The sequence below is a fragment of the Astyanax mexicanus genome, chromosome 5, assembly GCF_023375975.1.
Source record: "Astyanax mexicanus isolate ESR-SI-001 chromosome 5, AstMex3_surface, whole genome shotgun sequence".
In the NCBI taxonomy this organism is placed as follows: domain Eukaryota; kingdom Metazoa; phylum Chordata; class Actinopteri; order Characiformes; family Acestrorhamphidae; genus Astyanax; species Astyanax mexicanus.
In genome coordinates, this window is record NC_064412.1 from 43,910,022 (window position 1) to 43,926,832 (window position 16,811).

The window sequence follows — 16,811 nt, forward strand, 5'->3', positions numbered from 1 at the left end:
ATAAACAGAGAGAGAGAGTGAGGGAGAGAGATGAGGCCACTGGAAGGCTTTGGGGGAAATGCTGTCAAAGAGAGGGTGGGAACAGACTTCTGCCCAGCTGTGAAAACAGACGTCTTTCTCTCACTTTGCGCGCACATGCACATACACGCACATACACAGACATGCGCACACCCAAACACACCAGTTTCTCTTTCCAGTGAAGCACAGTAATTCAGTAGTCAAGTTAGTGCAGAGTTCTCATGTTTTTCTTATTTGAGAACAGGTACATATCCAAAGGTGTCCAGGCAGCCCTTATTACGAGTAAATTGATCTGTTTTAGAGTACACCCATTTCTGACATGTGTCTTTTATAACATATAAAGGTAAGACTTTGATCTTTATTTGAACAATTTAAAAAAGGGGATTTATATTAAAACAATTAATACTGGAGAAATGTGATAATATATGTGTATGTAATAAATAATTGAAAAACAGTTTAGTAATTAAAAGAAATGTTATTGTGTGAAAAAACTTAGAAAAGACACTTAACATGTCTTAAATTAGTCAGGTGGCCAGATGCAGAGAGCTTTCTGAGGCCTTTAGAAAGTAGGGTGTAGATACAGATAAGTGTGGAAAGTGATTTTAAAAGATTTCAGATCTATGTTCCACTGTCCAGATACTTATTTACATCATGGCCAGACCTCAAGATGAGTAAAGAAGACTCCAACAATGCTAAAATATCACAGAAAGACTGTGTAATCTCCAGAGTAAGGCACTGACCAGGACAACATGATGCTTTTGAGCTGCCATGAGCCCATGACCCTAAGGTCATCATGCCCAGTTCCGCGCATAGGATAGAGGAGAATAAAGCCCCCAGTTTAGGGCTGTGGTGCAGTGCAGCCGTGTTCTCTTAAAGTATAGATCTCCATCCAATATATTTGAGATAGAGTTAGAGTGGCAGAAATATCATCCACCCTCAGTACCTGACCTCAAATCTTCCTCACAGCGATGTTCCCACATGTAAATCATGTAAAACTAGATATTGGAACATTGTTGTGGGAATTTGATTGCATTCTGTTGCAAAAGAATTCGTAATGTTACACCTCTAGCCCACACTGGACATTAGGCTGGTCATTATCAGAACAAGCTGTGGGTGTGCATTTGCAGGTCTGTGGCAGCAATGGACAATGAACTTAGCTGAATGCATTCAAATGTTTGCCGTCTCTTAGCCAGCCATTAATGACAGAATTAAAATTTGTACACATTTATGTGTGAGTCATAAATATTAATTCCTTAATTAGCATTGAGTTAATTTAATGTGGTCTTTACATTATATTACAGCAATACACAAAGTATAGTTACAGGTACACTGTAAATCCTAACGAATGTGGTCAGCTAATACATTAAATAAATTTGTAGCTTCTTTAAACACTTTAAAGCTGAGTTTAGCATAATTGATGCATATTTGAACATCTGTGTGATTAATTAATTAATGATCTCAGACAATTATTTAATATTGAAAGTATAACAATGATGTTTAAAAAATTATATAAAAATATAAATTGTATAAACAAGAAAAATAAAATCAGATTTATGGTTGTAGATTTAGTTTACAAAAACCTACTGTGTGCAGTTAATTTGGAATTTAGTTATTTATTTATGTATTTATTAAAGGTGGTCTAAGGGTCAAACACTAATTATTAGGTTTTTCTGGCAGCTTTTTGACGGTTTGAGCTTCGCCAGAACAGCGTTTAAAAGCAGATTGACAAAAACAGCCAGTTTAGTTTTAGGGAATAGAGGTTAGACAATGTGTGAGTAAAAATGAGTTACGTCGTAAGTGCACCTCAGAGGGAACATGAGCTATAAAAAATAGGATGTAGCCTCTAACATATAAAGAGAGAGATTCATTCACTATTGTTTAATTATTACTCAAACCTAAAAAGGCAGAGTGATTTTATGTTTTCCTGCTTAATTTCTTTTTTTTTTTTTTACGTGTGTGTGTGTGTGTGTGTTTAATGAAATCAGCACCTCTCTGGTGACTCTAAGCCACACTCTTTCCATAATGTCACCTCCTTCCTGTTCTTTGTCTCATAAATCTCAAATTTTCACTAAGGCTCACAAAGTTGCAGGGCACTTTTCAGACACATTTATTCGATCTACCCTTATTTTATTTAAACTTGTAGCGCATTGAGGGTGACCCTTACTATATAAGCGAAAGAGTGAGAAATTTAAATGTAAAATATAAGTGCTGATTTAAACGCTGTGAGTGTGTGTGTGTACGAGGGGTGTAACGTTACGTGTATTGTTTGAACAGTCAGGGGACGGGGGTTTGTGTAAACGCACGCAGAATACACGGTACACAGGCAGCCTATCAGAACCGACAACGTGCCGAAAACGTACCGAACCGTGAGGTTTATACCAAGGTGTGAACTGAACCGTAAATGTTCTGTATCATTACACCCCTAGTGTGTACATATACAATACCAGTAAACAATTTGGACATGTCTTAAATTCAGTAGTTTTTCATTTTCAAATTTCTCCATTGTTCATTAATTGTGAAGTCATTCAAACTGTTAAGAAAAACATATTGAATTATTTAGTACAAGGTTTCTCAACTGGGGGGCCGAGGACCACCAGGGGTCCGCAAAAGAACCCTCTAGGCGTCCGCAAAAGAACCCTCTACGGGGTCCGTATGTTTCATTCTCAGAGGGAGACAGTCTGTAGTGAGCACCGATATTTTGTGGCACGTGACTTGAAATCTAATTTTAGTGTTCGTGCGCCCTGCAAAAAAGAGGAATAGTTCAGAGCTGCGACTTAACACACACATAGGAGCCTCTCACACACAGAACAGCTGCCTTTCAACCACGGAGGAGAAGCTGAAAACAAATTTACAGAACTATAGATCACAGTGAGGTTGATAAAAAATCTTAAACTTATGATTGACTACTTAATTTTTTTTTATTTAATTCATTTGAATTAAAAAACATCACGGATACGCCCACACGACGAGCCGAGTCATCAGGTGTTCTGTCGAGTTGTGCTACCCTGTCAAACCGTGCTACCCTTATGTGTATATTCAAAATACAAAAGAAGCACAATATTAGAGCATGTTTCCAGTAAGAAGTTCATGTACTATATTTGGAAAGCCTAAATCACAGTTTCAGGGTAAAGTTATGGTAGCAAGAGTTTATAATACTCTTATATACTATTATTATTAGTATTATTATTATTATTATTATTATTATTAGGGGAGCCTTGACGCTTTCAAGTTGTAAACAGGTGGGCCGTAAGGTAGAAAAGGTTGAGAACCCCTGATCTAGTAAACAAAAAATCGTTAAACAATATATATTTTTATATTCTTCAAAGTAGCACCTCTTGCTTATATAAGTTTATGCACAGGATAAGTTTAAATTGGCTCTTATCTAAAAGAGTATTTTGGTTTGTTTAGCACTTTTACGTTACAATACATGATTCCTTATGTGTTCCTGTATAATTAGGATAACTTCAGTAATCATTATAATGTAAGAAAAAAAGAAAAATCTTGAATGAGAACTTTTGATTGTTACTGTGTACACATATAAGTGTGTATATATATATATATATATATATATATATATACACTGCTCAAAAAAATAAAGGGAACACTCAAATAACACATCCTAGATCTGAATGAATGAAATATTCTCATTGAATACTTTGTTCTGTACAAAGTTGAATGTGCTGACAACAAAATCACACAAAAATCATCAATGGAAATGAAATTTATTAACCAATGGAGGCCTGGATTTGGAGCCACACACAAAATTAAAGTGAAAAAACACACTACAGGCTGATCCAACTTTAATGTAATGTCCTTAAAACAAGTCAAAATGAGGCTCAGTATTGTGTGTGGCCTCCACGTGCCTGTATGACCTCCCTACAACGCCTGGGCATGCTCCTGATGAGGTGGCGGATGGTCTCCTGAGGGATCTCCTCCCAGACCTGGACTAAAGCATCCGCCAACTCCTGGACAGTCTGTGGTGCAACGTGACGTTGGTGGATGGAGCGAGACATGATGTCCCAGATGTGCTCAATCGGATTCAGGTCTGGGGAACGGGCGGGCCAGTCCATAGCTTCAATGCCTTCATCTTGCAGGAACTGCTGACACACTCCAGCCACATGAGGTCTAGCATTGTCCTGCATTAGGAGGAACCCAGGGCCAACCGCACCAGCATACGGTCTCGCAAGGGGTCTGAGGATCTCATCTCGGTACCTAATGGCAGTCAGGCTACCTCTGGTGAGCACATGCAGCCCGTGCAGCCCTCCAAAGAAATGCCACCCCACACCATTACTGACCCACTGCCAAACCGGTCATGCTGAAGGATGTTGCAGGCAGCAGACCGCTCTCCACGGCGTCTCCAGACTCTGTCACGTCTGTCATGTGCTCAGTGTGAACCTGCTTTCATCTGTGAAGAGCACAAGGCTCCAGTGGCGAATTTGCCAATCCTGGTGTTCTCTGGCAAATGCCAAGCGTCCTGCACGGTGTTGGGCTGTGAGCACAACCCCCATCTGTGGACGTCGGGCCCTCATACCATCCTCATGGAGTCGGTTTCTAACCATTTGTGCAGACACATGCACATTTGTGGCCTGCTGGAGGTCATTTTGCAGGGCTCTGGCAGTGCTCCTCCTGTTCCTTCTTGCACAAAGGCGGAGGTAGCGGTCCTGCTGCTGGGTTGTTGCCCTCCTATGGCCTCCTCCAAGTCTCCTGGTGTACTGGCCTGTCTCCTGGTAGCGCCTCCAGCCTCTAGACACTACGCTGACAGACACAGCAAACCTTCTTGCCACAGCTCGCATTGATGTGCCATTCTGGATGAGCTGCACTACCTGAGCCACTTGTGGGGGTTGTAGAGTCCGTCTCATGCTACCACGAGTGTGAAAGCACCACCAACATTCAAAACTGACCAAAACATCAGCCAGACAGCATAGGTTCTGAGAAGTGGTCTGTGGTCCCCACCTGCAGAACCACTCCTTTATTAAGTGTGTCTTGCTAATTGCCAATAATTTCCACCTGTTGTCTATTCTATTTGCACAACAGCAGGTGAAATTGATTGTCAATCAGTGTTGCTTCCTAAGTGGACAGTTTAATTTCACAGAAGTTTGATTTACTTGGAGTTATATTGTGTTATTTGAGTGTTCCCTTTATTTTTTTGAGCAGTATATATATATATATATATATATATATATATATATATATATATATATATATATATATATATATATATATATATATATATATATATATATATATATTTTTTTTTTTTTTTTTTTTTTTTTAAATAAACTTTACCAGCTCAATCGCGTCAATGATCAACATCATGTTTATGTATTGTACGATAAGATGCTTTCCTAGTACCCTAACATCATTAACCCTAGATTTTTTTTGTTTTTGTTATTTGAAATGACTAAGTAAACAAAAATAGTGTCAAAAGCCCTATTAAAAATAAAATATATATGCCTATTAAATATAATGATTATGGATCATTACATACCTTGGATTCCCACTCCTACACAGCACGTTGCTAACTCACAATAACAGTCAGCCTGTTTTTAGAGACCAGCGTCATCAATCAGTGAACCCCCACAGCGCTCCCACCCTGTTAAATTCATTTTTCCCATGTACTTAATATACACAGAACAGAAATAAGACATATTGGACATGTGCTATTGAAATACTGTCCCTATTTGTAGATGCCATCATAATTTTAAGATACAATGGTTTATGGTATTAACCATTATACTGACCAACCCTACCATATAGTGTATTTCACCTGCATCTTTACACATTACCTCCACCTATCATAGATAGAAAAGAATTAACCCACAGGAGCTCAGAACCTGTAATTTGTGTTTTGTCATATTGTGATAAAGTGGGGAAAAATGACTGTAAATATTTTTAGGTTAAAAAGTCAGTTTTATCATCAGTATGTCACTTGTAATTTTTTTGGTATTGGTTTCTTAATGTATTAATAGTGTAAAAGCATATTTTTGGTCCTTCGAATAGCAGTTTTTTATACTTCTATGGCTGATGATAGCATTCAGGTTGCAGTTGAAAGCTTGAACACTTGCCAGGGTTGAAGATGGGGTTGATTTTGGGAAGTTGGCTTTGTAAGACTGTTCTGGGGTTCTGGGCCATTACAAAGGACGGATTTTTTGTTTTTTTATTTTTTTGTCGGAACCAAGCAATTTCCATTTAAAGTTCCAAAGGGAGCCCGGTAAAAAAAAACTGGTGTGTGTGATCAGTGTATCTGGCAGGCTTGTAATTGGTCAGCTCATTGGGTGTGGGGTAGTGTTACAGCAGTGGAAAATGGAGGACCCCTTCTTGCTTAAACTTTGCCATGATAAGGTTACATGTGCACTAATTGTGCTGAGAGAAGGAAAACACTTGTCGTTTGTGCCATGCTGGACCACCCCTCCTTTTTCCTTCACTGCTAGCACCCACACACACACACATACACACACACACGTGTAAGGTTTTAAAACACTAGGAATAACAGTAAACTGAGAGAGGACGCTAATTCAGAGGTTCTTTTTCGTATCGTTTCGATCATATGTCAAATAATTACCAAGTCAAACTGAACAGCTTAAAATTAAAGTAGTTAGAAAGAATTAGGAAGTAAGTTGAGCTGATTGGAGGAGAGTATAGCAGAGTGGCAGTCGAGGTTAGAGCAAAGCCAGAAGAAGTAATCAGTCTGTTCTAAAGAAACTTTCAGAACATTTCAGAACCCTCCCAAAAAATATATTACACAAAATGGTGAATACATGAATTAATGCCTGACACATAGTTTAACTATAGTTTTAAGACTTTGGTCTAAAATATATTAATGTTGTATGAGTACATGCAGGGCAATATGTGGCAACATCTGGAAAAAAAAAAGGAAAAAAGTTTGCCACTGTTTTACCACCCAGTAGGCAAAGTCAGGACAGGCAAAGGCATTCTAATAGAACAGTGATAAAAACGTCAGAACTGGATTGGTTTTAAAATAGGAAATAACTGATGCAATTCTAATTCTTTGATTTTACCACTGTGTTCTAGCAGCACACCCTCTGACGTTCTGACGTTAACAGACTTTATTCCCGGCCTGGAAAACTGAATCATGCTACATTCACCTTACTACAAATATGTTAACACAAAGATCAGATCAGTATTGCTGGATCATCTGCATTAAGTTAATCAGATTATATCACAGAGAAAAATAACTGGATCAGAACACTTTAAGAGTAGATGGAGAGAGACCGAGGGCATGGAGTGGCAAAGGATCAATAGAACTAACCACAGCAAGTAGAGCCTGGACAGATGAGAGTAATTATCAGCAGGTCTCTAAAATCATGTACAGGTTTTTTTGCTGTAGTGCACACTCTTTATACATACACACCAGTCCAACACACACTGCACATTCCCAGACTCAATATATATACACACACACACAATGTTGGTTGGAAAAGGCTGACTAGACTGACTTAACTGTCCACATTTATATGGCTCTTTTGTTTCTTCTGTAATATACCAAATCATGTCTCTGCCGATTCATAGATACAGTAACTTCACTAAGTTTGTACCATGCGCACTCGGCTGTTCCCTTCAAACCCTCCAGTACTCCAGTATTTCCAATCAATATTAACACTCATCCATGCCACCTTATCTCCTGCATCATTTAAGCTTTTTGACTATATGTCATTTAGCTCTTTGTCTGATGTCTGAGGTATTTATATCCTGTGGACTGTGGTACATAACCTGCTGCTGGACTTAAGATGACTGACTCAAACTATTCTGTATTCTGTTTTATTCAGTGTGGGGCTCCTGCACTACTTTACCCAAGCACCTCTTTTTGTCAGCCCTCTTACTGACCCCACCGTGTTCACCCGCTCATGCAAATCTGAAACATCTACATTGTCTACCTATACAGTGCCCTCCATAATTATTGGCACCCCTGGTTAAGATGTGTTCTTTAGCTTCTCATAAATTGAGTTTTGTTCAAAACAATATAGGACCACGATGGAAAAAGAGTAAAATACAACCTTTAACTCAAGTGAATTTATTCAGTAGGAAAAAAATCCCACATTAAGAAATAATTATTTAACATCAAATCATGTGTGCCACAATTATTAGCACCCCTGATGTTAATACTTTGTACAACCCCCTTTTGCCAACAAAACAGCACCTAATCTTCTCCTGTAATGTTTCACAAGATGGGAGAATACAGAAAGAGGGATCTTTGACCATTCCTCTTTGCACATTCTCTCTAAATCATCCAACGACCTGGGTCCTCTCCTCTGCACTCTCCTCTTCAGCTCACCCCATAGGTTTTCAATGGGGTTGAGGTCTGGGGACTGAGATGGCCATGGGAGGAGCTTGATTCTGTGTGCGGTGAACCATTTCTGTGTAGATTTGGCCACATGTTTAGGGTCATTATCTTGCTGAAAGACCCAGTGACGACCCATCTTCAGCTTTCGGGCAGAAGCCACCAGATTTTGTTTTAAAATGTCCTGGTATTTTAGAGCATTCATGATGCCATGCACCCTAACAAGGTTCCCAGGGCCTTTAGAAGAGAAACAGGCCCACAGCATCACTGATCCCCCGCCGTATTTCACAGTGGGCATGAGGTGCTTTTCTGCATACTCTTGTGTTACGCCAGACCCACTTAGAGCATTTGTTGCCAAAAAGCTCTATCTTTGTTTCATCTGACCAAAGCACACGGTCCCAGTTGAAGTCCCAGTACCGCTTAGCAAACTCCAAACGTTTGCGTTTATGATTGTGAGTGAGAAATGGTTTCTTCCGTGCATGCCTCCCAAACAGCTTGTTGGCATGTAGATAGCGCCTGATGGTTGTTTTGGTGACTTTGTGACCCCAAGAAGCTACCATTTGTTGCAATTCTGTAACAGTGAGCTTTGGAGAACTTTTTATTTCTCTTATCATCCTCCTCACTGTGCGTGGTGGCACAATAAACTTGCGTCCTCGTCCAGGCTTGTTTACCACTGTTCCAGTTGTTTTAAACTTCTTAATAATTCCTCTGACAGTAGATATGGACAGGTGTAGGCGAGTAGCGATTTTCTTGTAGCCATTGCCTGACTTGTGAAGGTCAACACACATCTGCCTCACTTGAATGGTATGTTCCTTTGTCTTTCCCATGTTGAAGATAAATGGCCTCTGTGTCACGTCATATTTATACCCCAGGGAAACAGGAAGTTGTGAATTACTAATTAAATGTTCCTACATACTCTGATCAACTTCGTAAACTACTGTAGAAGTGACAGAAATACTTTTATTAAATTTATTTCCTAAGAATTGTTAGGGGTGCCAATAATTGTGGAACAGGTGATTTTATGAAGAATAATTATTTCTTAGTCAGGGATTTTATTTCCCCCTTAAAATTTACTTGAGTTAAAGGTTGGACTTTACTTTTTTTCCATCGTGGTCCTATATTATTTTGAACAAAACTCAATTTATGAGAAGCTAAAGAACACATCTTAACCAGGGGTGCCAATAATTATGGAGGGCACTGTATGTCATCTTCCACTCTACTCTCACATGTTGCTGTGGTATTTCATTCATTTGGATCCTTACTTCTTGCGTCTTGCAACCTCTGTTATTTTAGAGCATATTATGTATGTTTTTAACCTTTATATTTTATCTGGCAGAATTCCCAGTATCTGGAAAACAGCTAATGTTACTCCTCTGCATAAAGGTGGAGAGGTGGCAGATATAAATAACTATCATGTTTAGCAATCTTTTTAGAATCTTTAGTAAACAGACTCAAACTCAAATCATTGTTTAATCAACTCTATCTTGTTTAATTTCCAGTCTGGTTTTAGAGAAAGACACAGTTCCCCTCTCTGCAACCACACTGGTTTTAAATGACCTGTACACCGTCTTAGACAGGAACAAACACTGTGCTGCCATTTTTATTGACCTAAGCTTTTGACACTGTTGACCACAGTCTTCTTCTGACACACCTGCATAAGATGCAATGCAGTGGGCCCAAAATTACCTTTTAGATAAAAAACAATGTGTGATTCTGGGCAACAATAAATCAAACATTCAATCCTGGGTCCAGTTTTATTTAATTTATATATATACATGGTCTTGCTGCAAAGTGCACCTTTATGCAGATGATACAATTTTATACTGTTCAGCTGATTCTGTTCATGCAGCAGTTAAAAAGCTTCAGTGTTCATTTAATCCTTTGCAGACTACTTTACACAATCATAAATTAGTTTTATGCTGTTCTCCAGATCTTCAAATATTAATTTTAATATTTTGACTACTAGAACCCTGACAGGATCCAACATTGGGCGAGTCATAGAGTATAAGTATCTTGGCATCTGGCTGGATGAAAAACTCTCATTTAAAACTCATATAAATAATTTAGTTATTAAGTGCAGACAGAGACTGGGTTTCCTTTATCGAAAGAAATCCTGTCTGCCTATGTTTGCCAGAAAAAGTGTGGTACTGTCAGTACTGGACTATGCTGATGTAATTTATAGACAGGCATCCGCTAGTGCCCTAAATACCTAGTACCTAGTACCTCTGGAATCAGTCTATCATTGTGCTGTAAGGTTCATTACTTGAGACCCTTGCAATACTAACCGGAAACACACTGCCTTTTATATATATATATATATATATATATATATATATATATATATATATATATATATATATATATATATATATATATATATATTATTTTTTTCCATCATTTCCCTTTTTATAATTTTGTTGTTATTTTAGTCTTTTATTTCTATGTTTATATTTTATTATTATACTTAATTATCTCTGTTTTATTGCTTTACATTTTAACCTGTCTGCATATCCTTTTCTTCTAAATTATTTTATTTCTTCTTAATTAAATCTTGTTTGCTTGCTTGCTTTTTTTTCAGTCCCTTTAATTTCGCAAAGGTTTGGCTGCATTGTAAATGAAGGTTAACCTCAATGTATTCCGAGTGTAAATAAAGGATGATTGATTGATTTGATTAATCTTGTTTGAAGGTCTTAGAAAGTAGACAAAAGCCCTATCCGGACGGCATTAGTTTCTCAGCGGAACGTCTGTGAAAAATATTTCACACTGCAAATGAAAACAGTGTGTAACAGTGGACAATTAGCTATTTTGTTGAAATGAGGAGACAAAACTCAGAGATGTGGATCCGGACGGGACTAAAATTACCGGAGGACCACGGACTTCAGCAAAAAACAGTAGATAATTCAGCCTATAATTTTCTCAGAGGACGTCTGAGAAAAACAGACATGGTCGCCCACGCCCCCCCATGAAAGAGAAACTTACCCCTGGACCCCCTGAGAAACTAATCCCGTCCGGATAGGGCTAAAGGAGTCATGAAAGCATCTTTTTTGTACAGTTTTAGTACATTAAACCTGTTTCTCACTCTGTTTCTTAGATTGATGCCTTTCACAGAAAAGAGAGTATGAAAGCAATGACTGAGACATTCTACGCTGCTATTTTTGGATATGATGAGGTAAATTACTCATACAATAAACACAAAACACATGTACTTCATGTAGTACACATTGCCTTAAAAAAATGTAAACTTTTAAATCTAACTTTGTTTAGATTACACCCACAACTTAACTGTGTTTTATTTGAATTTTGTTTGATAGAACAACACAAAGTAGCAAGTATTTGGAGGTAAAAATAATACATGGTTTTCAAAATTTGTAATCGATTAAAATGTATGGAATTTATGTGGAGAGCATTTGTTTTCTGCCGCCTGTACTCTGAAGGTCACACATACAAGTTTGTTTTAAAAAAAATAGTGATTAAACAGCATTATGAAAACCCAGAAACACACGACAGTCTGAGTCTAAGCTGTTTTAAAAAGAAGCTTAAATTTCAGCCTGATTTCCAATTAGAAAACAATTAGAAAACGTGTATATTTTCATTTCACAATTAATGCTACTTTGCTGTTGCTAATTTGTGTTGGTCTATCGATTAACATTTGTGGATGTAATATGGAAAAGTTCATGAATACTTTTTCAAGGTGCTGTGTGTATATACAGCACCAGACAAATGTTCATTTAATTTTTAAAAAAAAAAATTTTATTATTATTATTACCTACATTGTAGATTAATATTGAAGAGATCAAAATTGTAAAAGAATGGATAAGCAAATAAGAAACAACCAAAAAAAGTTTTAAACAAGCTCAAACATATTTTATATACTTTAGATTCTTAAAGTAGCATTGTTTGCTTTGATGTCAGCGTTGACAAACTTTGCATTTTGTCAATTGCTTAGTGAGGTAAAATCTGGAATGGTTCTCCAACAGTGTTAAAGGCGTCCAAATGTGCTAAACTCTTGTTAACTATTTTCTATCACTCTGAGCTCCAACTCATCCCAAACCACCCGTTTTGGGTTTTTAATGTCGGTATTTGTGAAGCCAATCACTTTTTGTCTACTACCTAACTGCATATGTATTCCTTCATAGTTTCTTAGCAGGTCAGCTTTGAGTTTCAGGTCTTCATTACTGCCAAACCTCTTACGATAGACTTGCACAAGATTAATAGCTTCCACCCATCAGTTCTTGGGTGCAGGCGAGCACAAAATGGCAAGTCATGCAAGTTCTGTAAGCTTATTTACAGCTGGATGATGTTAAGAAGAAGTTGCATTTAAGGTAATGAGAAATAACTGGAATAGCTTGCGTGTAGAATGGAAGAGGTAATTATGTTGCTGGTTTCATATTGTGCCTTTTTGGTTTGTTTATATGTTTGTTTTACTCTGATTTAGGGAATCCTGTCTGATGACTGTGTTCTTGCTGCCGCTCTGTGGAGGAATCTCTTCAACAGACAGTGTGAAGACCCCAGACAGCTTGAGCTCATGGTAGAATATGTCCGCAAACAGGTCAGTCTTACAGGATGAGTCCAGACTATCTAATATTTTAGTAATCACGTATTCTATTGAAAATTCTATTGTGTTGATATCATGCTCCAACCTCGTGTATATACAGTCACAGGGAAACTCAGAGATGACCCAGAGCTCACCTGTAGAGGATTATACTTCAGAACGCATTTTAAAATCAGCTTTAGACCACTAGCTAAGCTAGTAAGCTAACCTTGGTGAAGATCTGTTCAAAGATTAAAAATTTTCTTTTACATTTTGTTGGACAATAAAAGGGTTTTATAGGCAATATGTCAATTAATTAATCAATCAACCAACCAACCAACTTTTAAATGCACTCTGAATACCCTAACTTAAATATAGCCAAGCACTATACAGATGAAAGGATTGATAATAGTAAGTATGAATTTAAGATTCAGAAGTGTAGTGGGGGCACTGAAACAAGAATATACATTTAATTATAGCATAATAATATTGTTGGAGAAACAAAGAAAATCTCAGTATTCCTCAGTATAACCCCAAACTGTCAGCTGGATGGTTTAAACTCCTAAAGCAGCATAACAAACTTTTGTAATGGCCTTTCTAAAGTCCTGACCTCAGCCATATCATCACAAATATGTAGACTGAGCTGAAATGTTGGGTCTATGCCCAGAAAACTGACATCTACCAGTTCTGACAAGAACAAGAAGTCCAGTCAAATATCCAACCAGGATTCAGACAGAAGCCTACTGATGGCTGCATACTAAGCCACATGTATTCAAGTTTTATGTGCTGTGTGTATATATCTGGCCCTTTATGTATAAGTACTTTTTCAGGAAATAAGAAAAAGCAAATGTTTGTTTCTACTAAATGTGTTATTATTAACACATTTACATTTACATTAACATTATTAATTATGCCCCAGAAAAAAACAGGATTATAATTTAATTGAACAGCTAATGTTTCCATAAAATCCACATTCCAAGTGGATGTAAGCCCAGAAAGGCTTGCCATTTGCCATTAGGTGTAACAGTAATTTTGTGGTATTTTCTTACATTTACAGTTTCAGATGGGAAAATCTGGAAGCACAACTATATGCTTCATGTCTAGAAACTATAATTGCTTTTTCTACAAAAATGAATAGCTGGCATAGTTGGTCTAATAAGTCTTGCACCAGTTTGTTCAGTTGGCAAGTAAAAGTAGAGGACTTATAGTTGAAACAAAAGTCATGTAATTATAATGTTAAATTCAAGGGTGTTCAGGTGTTTAGGAATTGCAAACTTTTATCTACAAAGCCTACTTATTTCAATTAATTGGATAAATGAACTTTACCATAAATAAAATGTTCATCAATCAATTAAGTTAATCGAACACTTTAATTTTGTCTTAATTAAGTGAAATGCTGCTTAACCTTCCTCTAGTGTTAGGGTCGTGACCGACCAGTTTTAGATTTTAAATGCATAAAAATTCTACATACATTTGTTTATTGTGTTACGTTCCCACTACTTAATAGGCCATGGTCTAGGGGTGTAGAGCGGAACCAGTAACATTATTAAGATATGGATCGCTTAAGGTGGAACTTGAAACTGGTTTCTAAGGAGTGAATTGACTGGAGAGCAGGCAGCTTAAAGCAGAACAAGTAATTAGATTTATTTAGGCTTTTCTTTACTTTATAGTTATGCAGCAACAAACGGGAAACATCAGAGACAGACATGATTTGGATTAACCTCACCTCAGAAAGAGAAGATGAACGGTACCAAAGAAAAGAACAGAACAAAACAAAAATCACACCTAACTACCCAAAAGAAAAGGAATAAACAAACAAAACCTGTCTAGTTACACTAGTCTAATAAAACAAAAAATACATATGTTGGTACCCGCCCTTTTAATGTGCTTATACAATGAATTACCTACGTGGTGGAATGTAGGTGCGCGCACAGTCTAACCTGTTCTCAATCTGAGGGGGAGAAAGATATAAAATTCAGGACTGAACCAAAACAGAGCTTTTGAATAAAGCACTACTTCAGTAACACAGAGAAGCAAGATCTTGACTAGTTTCTGACAAAAGCAATAAAACAGAGTGCAACCACAATAAAAACGGAGCGTGCAAACGAGTGGTCAGTATGTGAGCAGGCAGGCTGCTGCGCAGCTCCTTCACGCAGCTTTTATACTGGAAGCCCCGCCTCAGTCTCCACTCAATTGGTTAGCCGGCAGCATGCTCAATGATGATTGACAGGATGTGCAACCTATAGAGAGAGAGACAGGGAGAGAGGGAGAGAGAGAGAGAGAGCGAGCAAGCGTGCGAGAGAGAAAGAGAGAGACGAACATGCAGACACGTAACAATTGCATCAAGACTTTTTGACTTTGTCAGGAACTTTTTTTTAAACAAAATACAATAAAAAATAACTATTTTACTAAATTGTAAAATGCTCTCGTTAAAATTATAACCTTTGTGTTGTTAGGGTCAATTTCGACCCAGGTATAATATAAGCTTAAAAAAACAATAATAAGTCCCAAAACTGAACTCAAACACAATATCAACCAACAGCCCACAGCCAGATCTACCTCCAACAACTTGAGTTAGGTACATGTCCATGCATGTATGGCCAAATCAGTTTAGAGTTGGTGCTTTGCCGAGTATGTATCTCCAGTTTACAGCATGCAACAATGAGAAAAAGATTTGATGTAAGCCAAGTTCTGGATCATATATTTGATGATAATGAATCAGAGGACACACAGCAGCAAACTAATACAGATTAGTAGGTTTCTGAGGAGGAAGATGATGTGCATTATTGACAGGAAGACACAGACACATCTGATCAGTCTGATGAGGAGGACACCAGTGCTAAAGCTGCTCCCTTTTGTGACAAAAAGCCCAGAATCACCCTGGACTATAACAAAAACAAAGGAGCAGTGGACACCCTGGACAAGCAGACTGCCACCTACAATTGCTAGCCAATGACCAGAAGAGGGTCAATGGTTGTATTTTACAACATCCTTGATGTGTCTGCATACAAGACATTCAACATCAGCCACAACCCCAGAGTATCCATCTGATTCAAAAAGAAAGTGGTTTCAGGTCTGCCCTAGCAATAAGTACAGAAATACAAATACACTGTGCTTCACCTGCAAAAAAATACTTCTGCCAAGAACACGCAAAAAAATGTCACTTTTTGCCACACGTGCATCTAACAATACTAATGCACCTAAAAACTAGAACTTGATTTCTGTTGGTTTGTTTTGCTTGATTGGTTGTTTGTTTGACCTTGAAAATTTCCATTTTATTATTATTATTATTATTATTATTATTATTATTATTATCTTTTATTTAAATTAAAGTTCTATAAAAAAAAAAGATTTCTTTTCTTTGCCTGTTGAAATGTGTTCTAAAACCCTTCAGTAATAGTCAGGTAATATAACAACTTTTTTTTAAGTTTTAGTATTCTCTTGAGGTTCATTTGATAATATTTTTATATTGAAAATCAGGGGTATGCTCTCAAATAAAAGGCCCAGGGGGCCCCAACAAAAAATTTAAAATCAAAACTTTTATGGATGATAAACCCTAACAAGGTAACTAAGAGGTGAGAAACAAATTGGATCATTGTTTTTAGGGTATCTTAGGGCTGATTTAAGACACGGGTCAAAACCGACCCGTTAACATAAGCAATAGTAACAGAAAGCTAACACTAGAGGAAGGTTAATCTGGTTCATATCTGGTGATTGATTTGACCACTGCAGAATATTCTACTTCTGTGCATTAAAAAAAACTCCTGCTGGAGAAACAACAGCAGGTGAAATGGATTCACAATCAGTGTTGCTTCCTAACTGGACAGGTTAATTCCACAGAAGTGTGATTGACTTGGAGTTACATTGTGTTGTTTAAGTGTTCCCTTTTTGAGCATTGTATATCACAGAACAACAAAATGTCATTTTTTTCCTGTATCGTTTCTGTTTCTGAGAGTTAAAAGC

General features: G+C 37.4%; 1 protein-coding gene across 1 annotated transcript in view; it reads left to right on the forward strand.

Moving 5' to 3' along the window:
• LOC103029047 (ubiquinol-cytochrome-c reductase complex assembly factor 1) overlaps positions 1–16,811 on the forward strand; it is a 55,704-nt gene that overhangs the window by 37,324 nt on the left and 1,569 nt on the right. The window contains exons 7-8 of the mRNA XM_049479425.1: positions 11,409–11,486; positions 12,753–12,866. Coding sequence (XP_049335382.1) covers positions 11,409–11,486; positions 12,753–12,866 — 192 coding nt within the window. The remainder of the gene's footprint in view (positions 1–11,408; positions 11,487–12,752; positions 12,867–16,811) is intronic.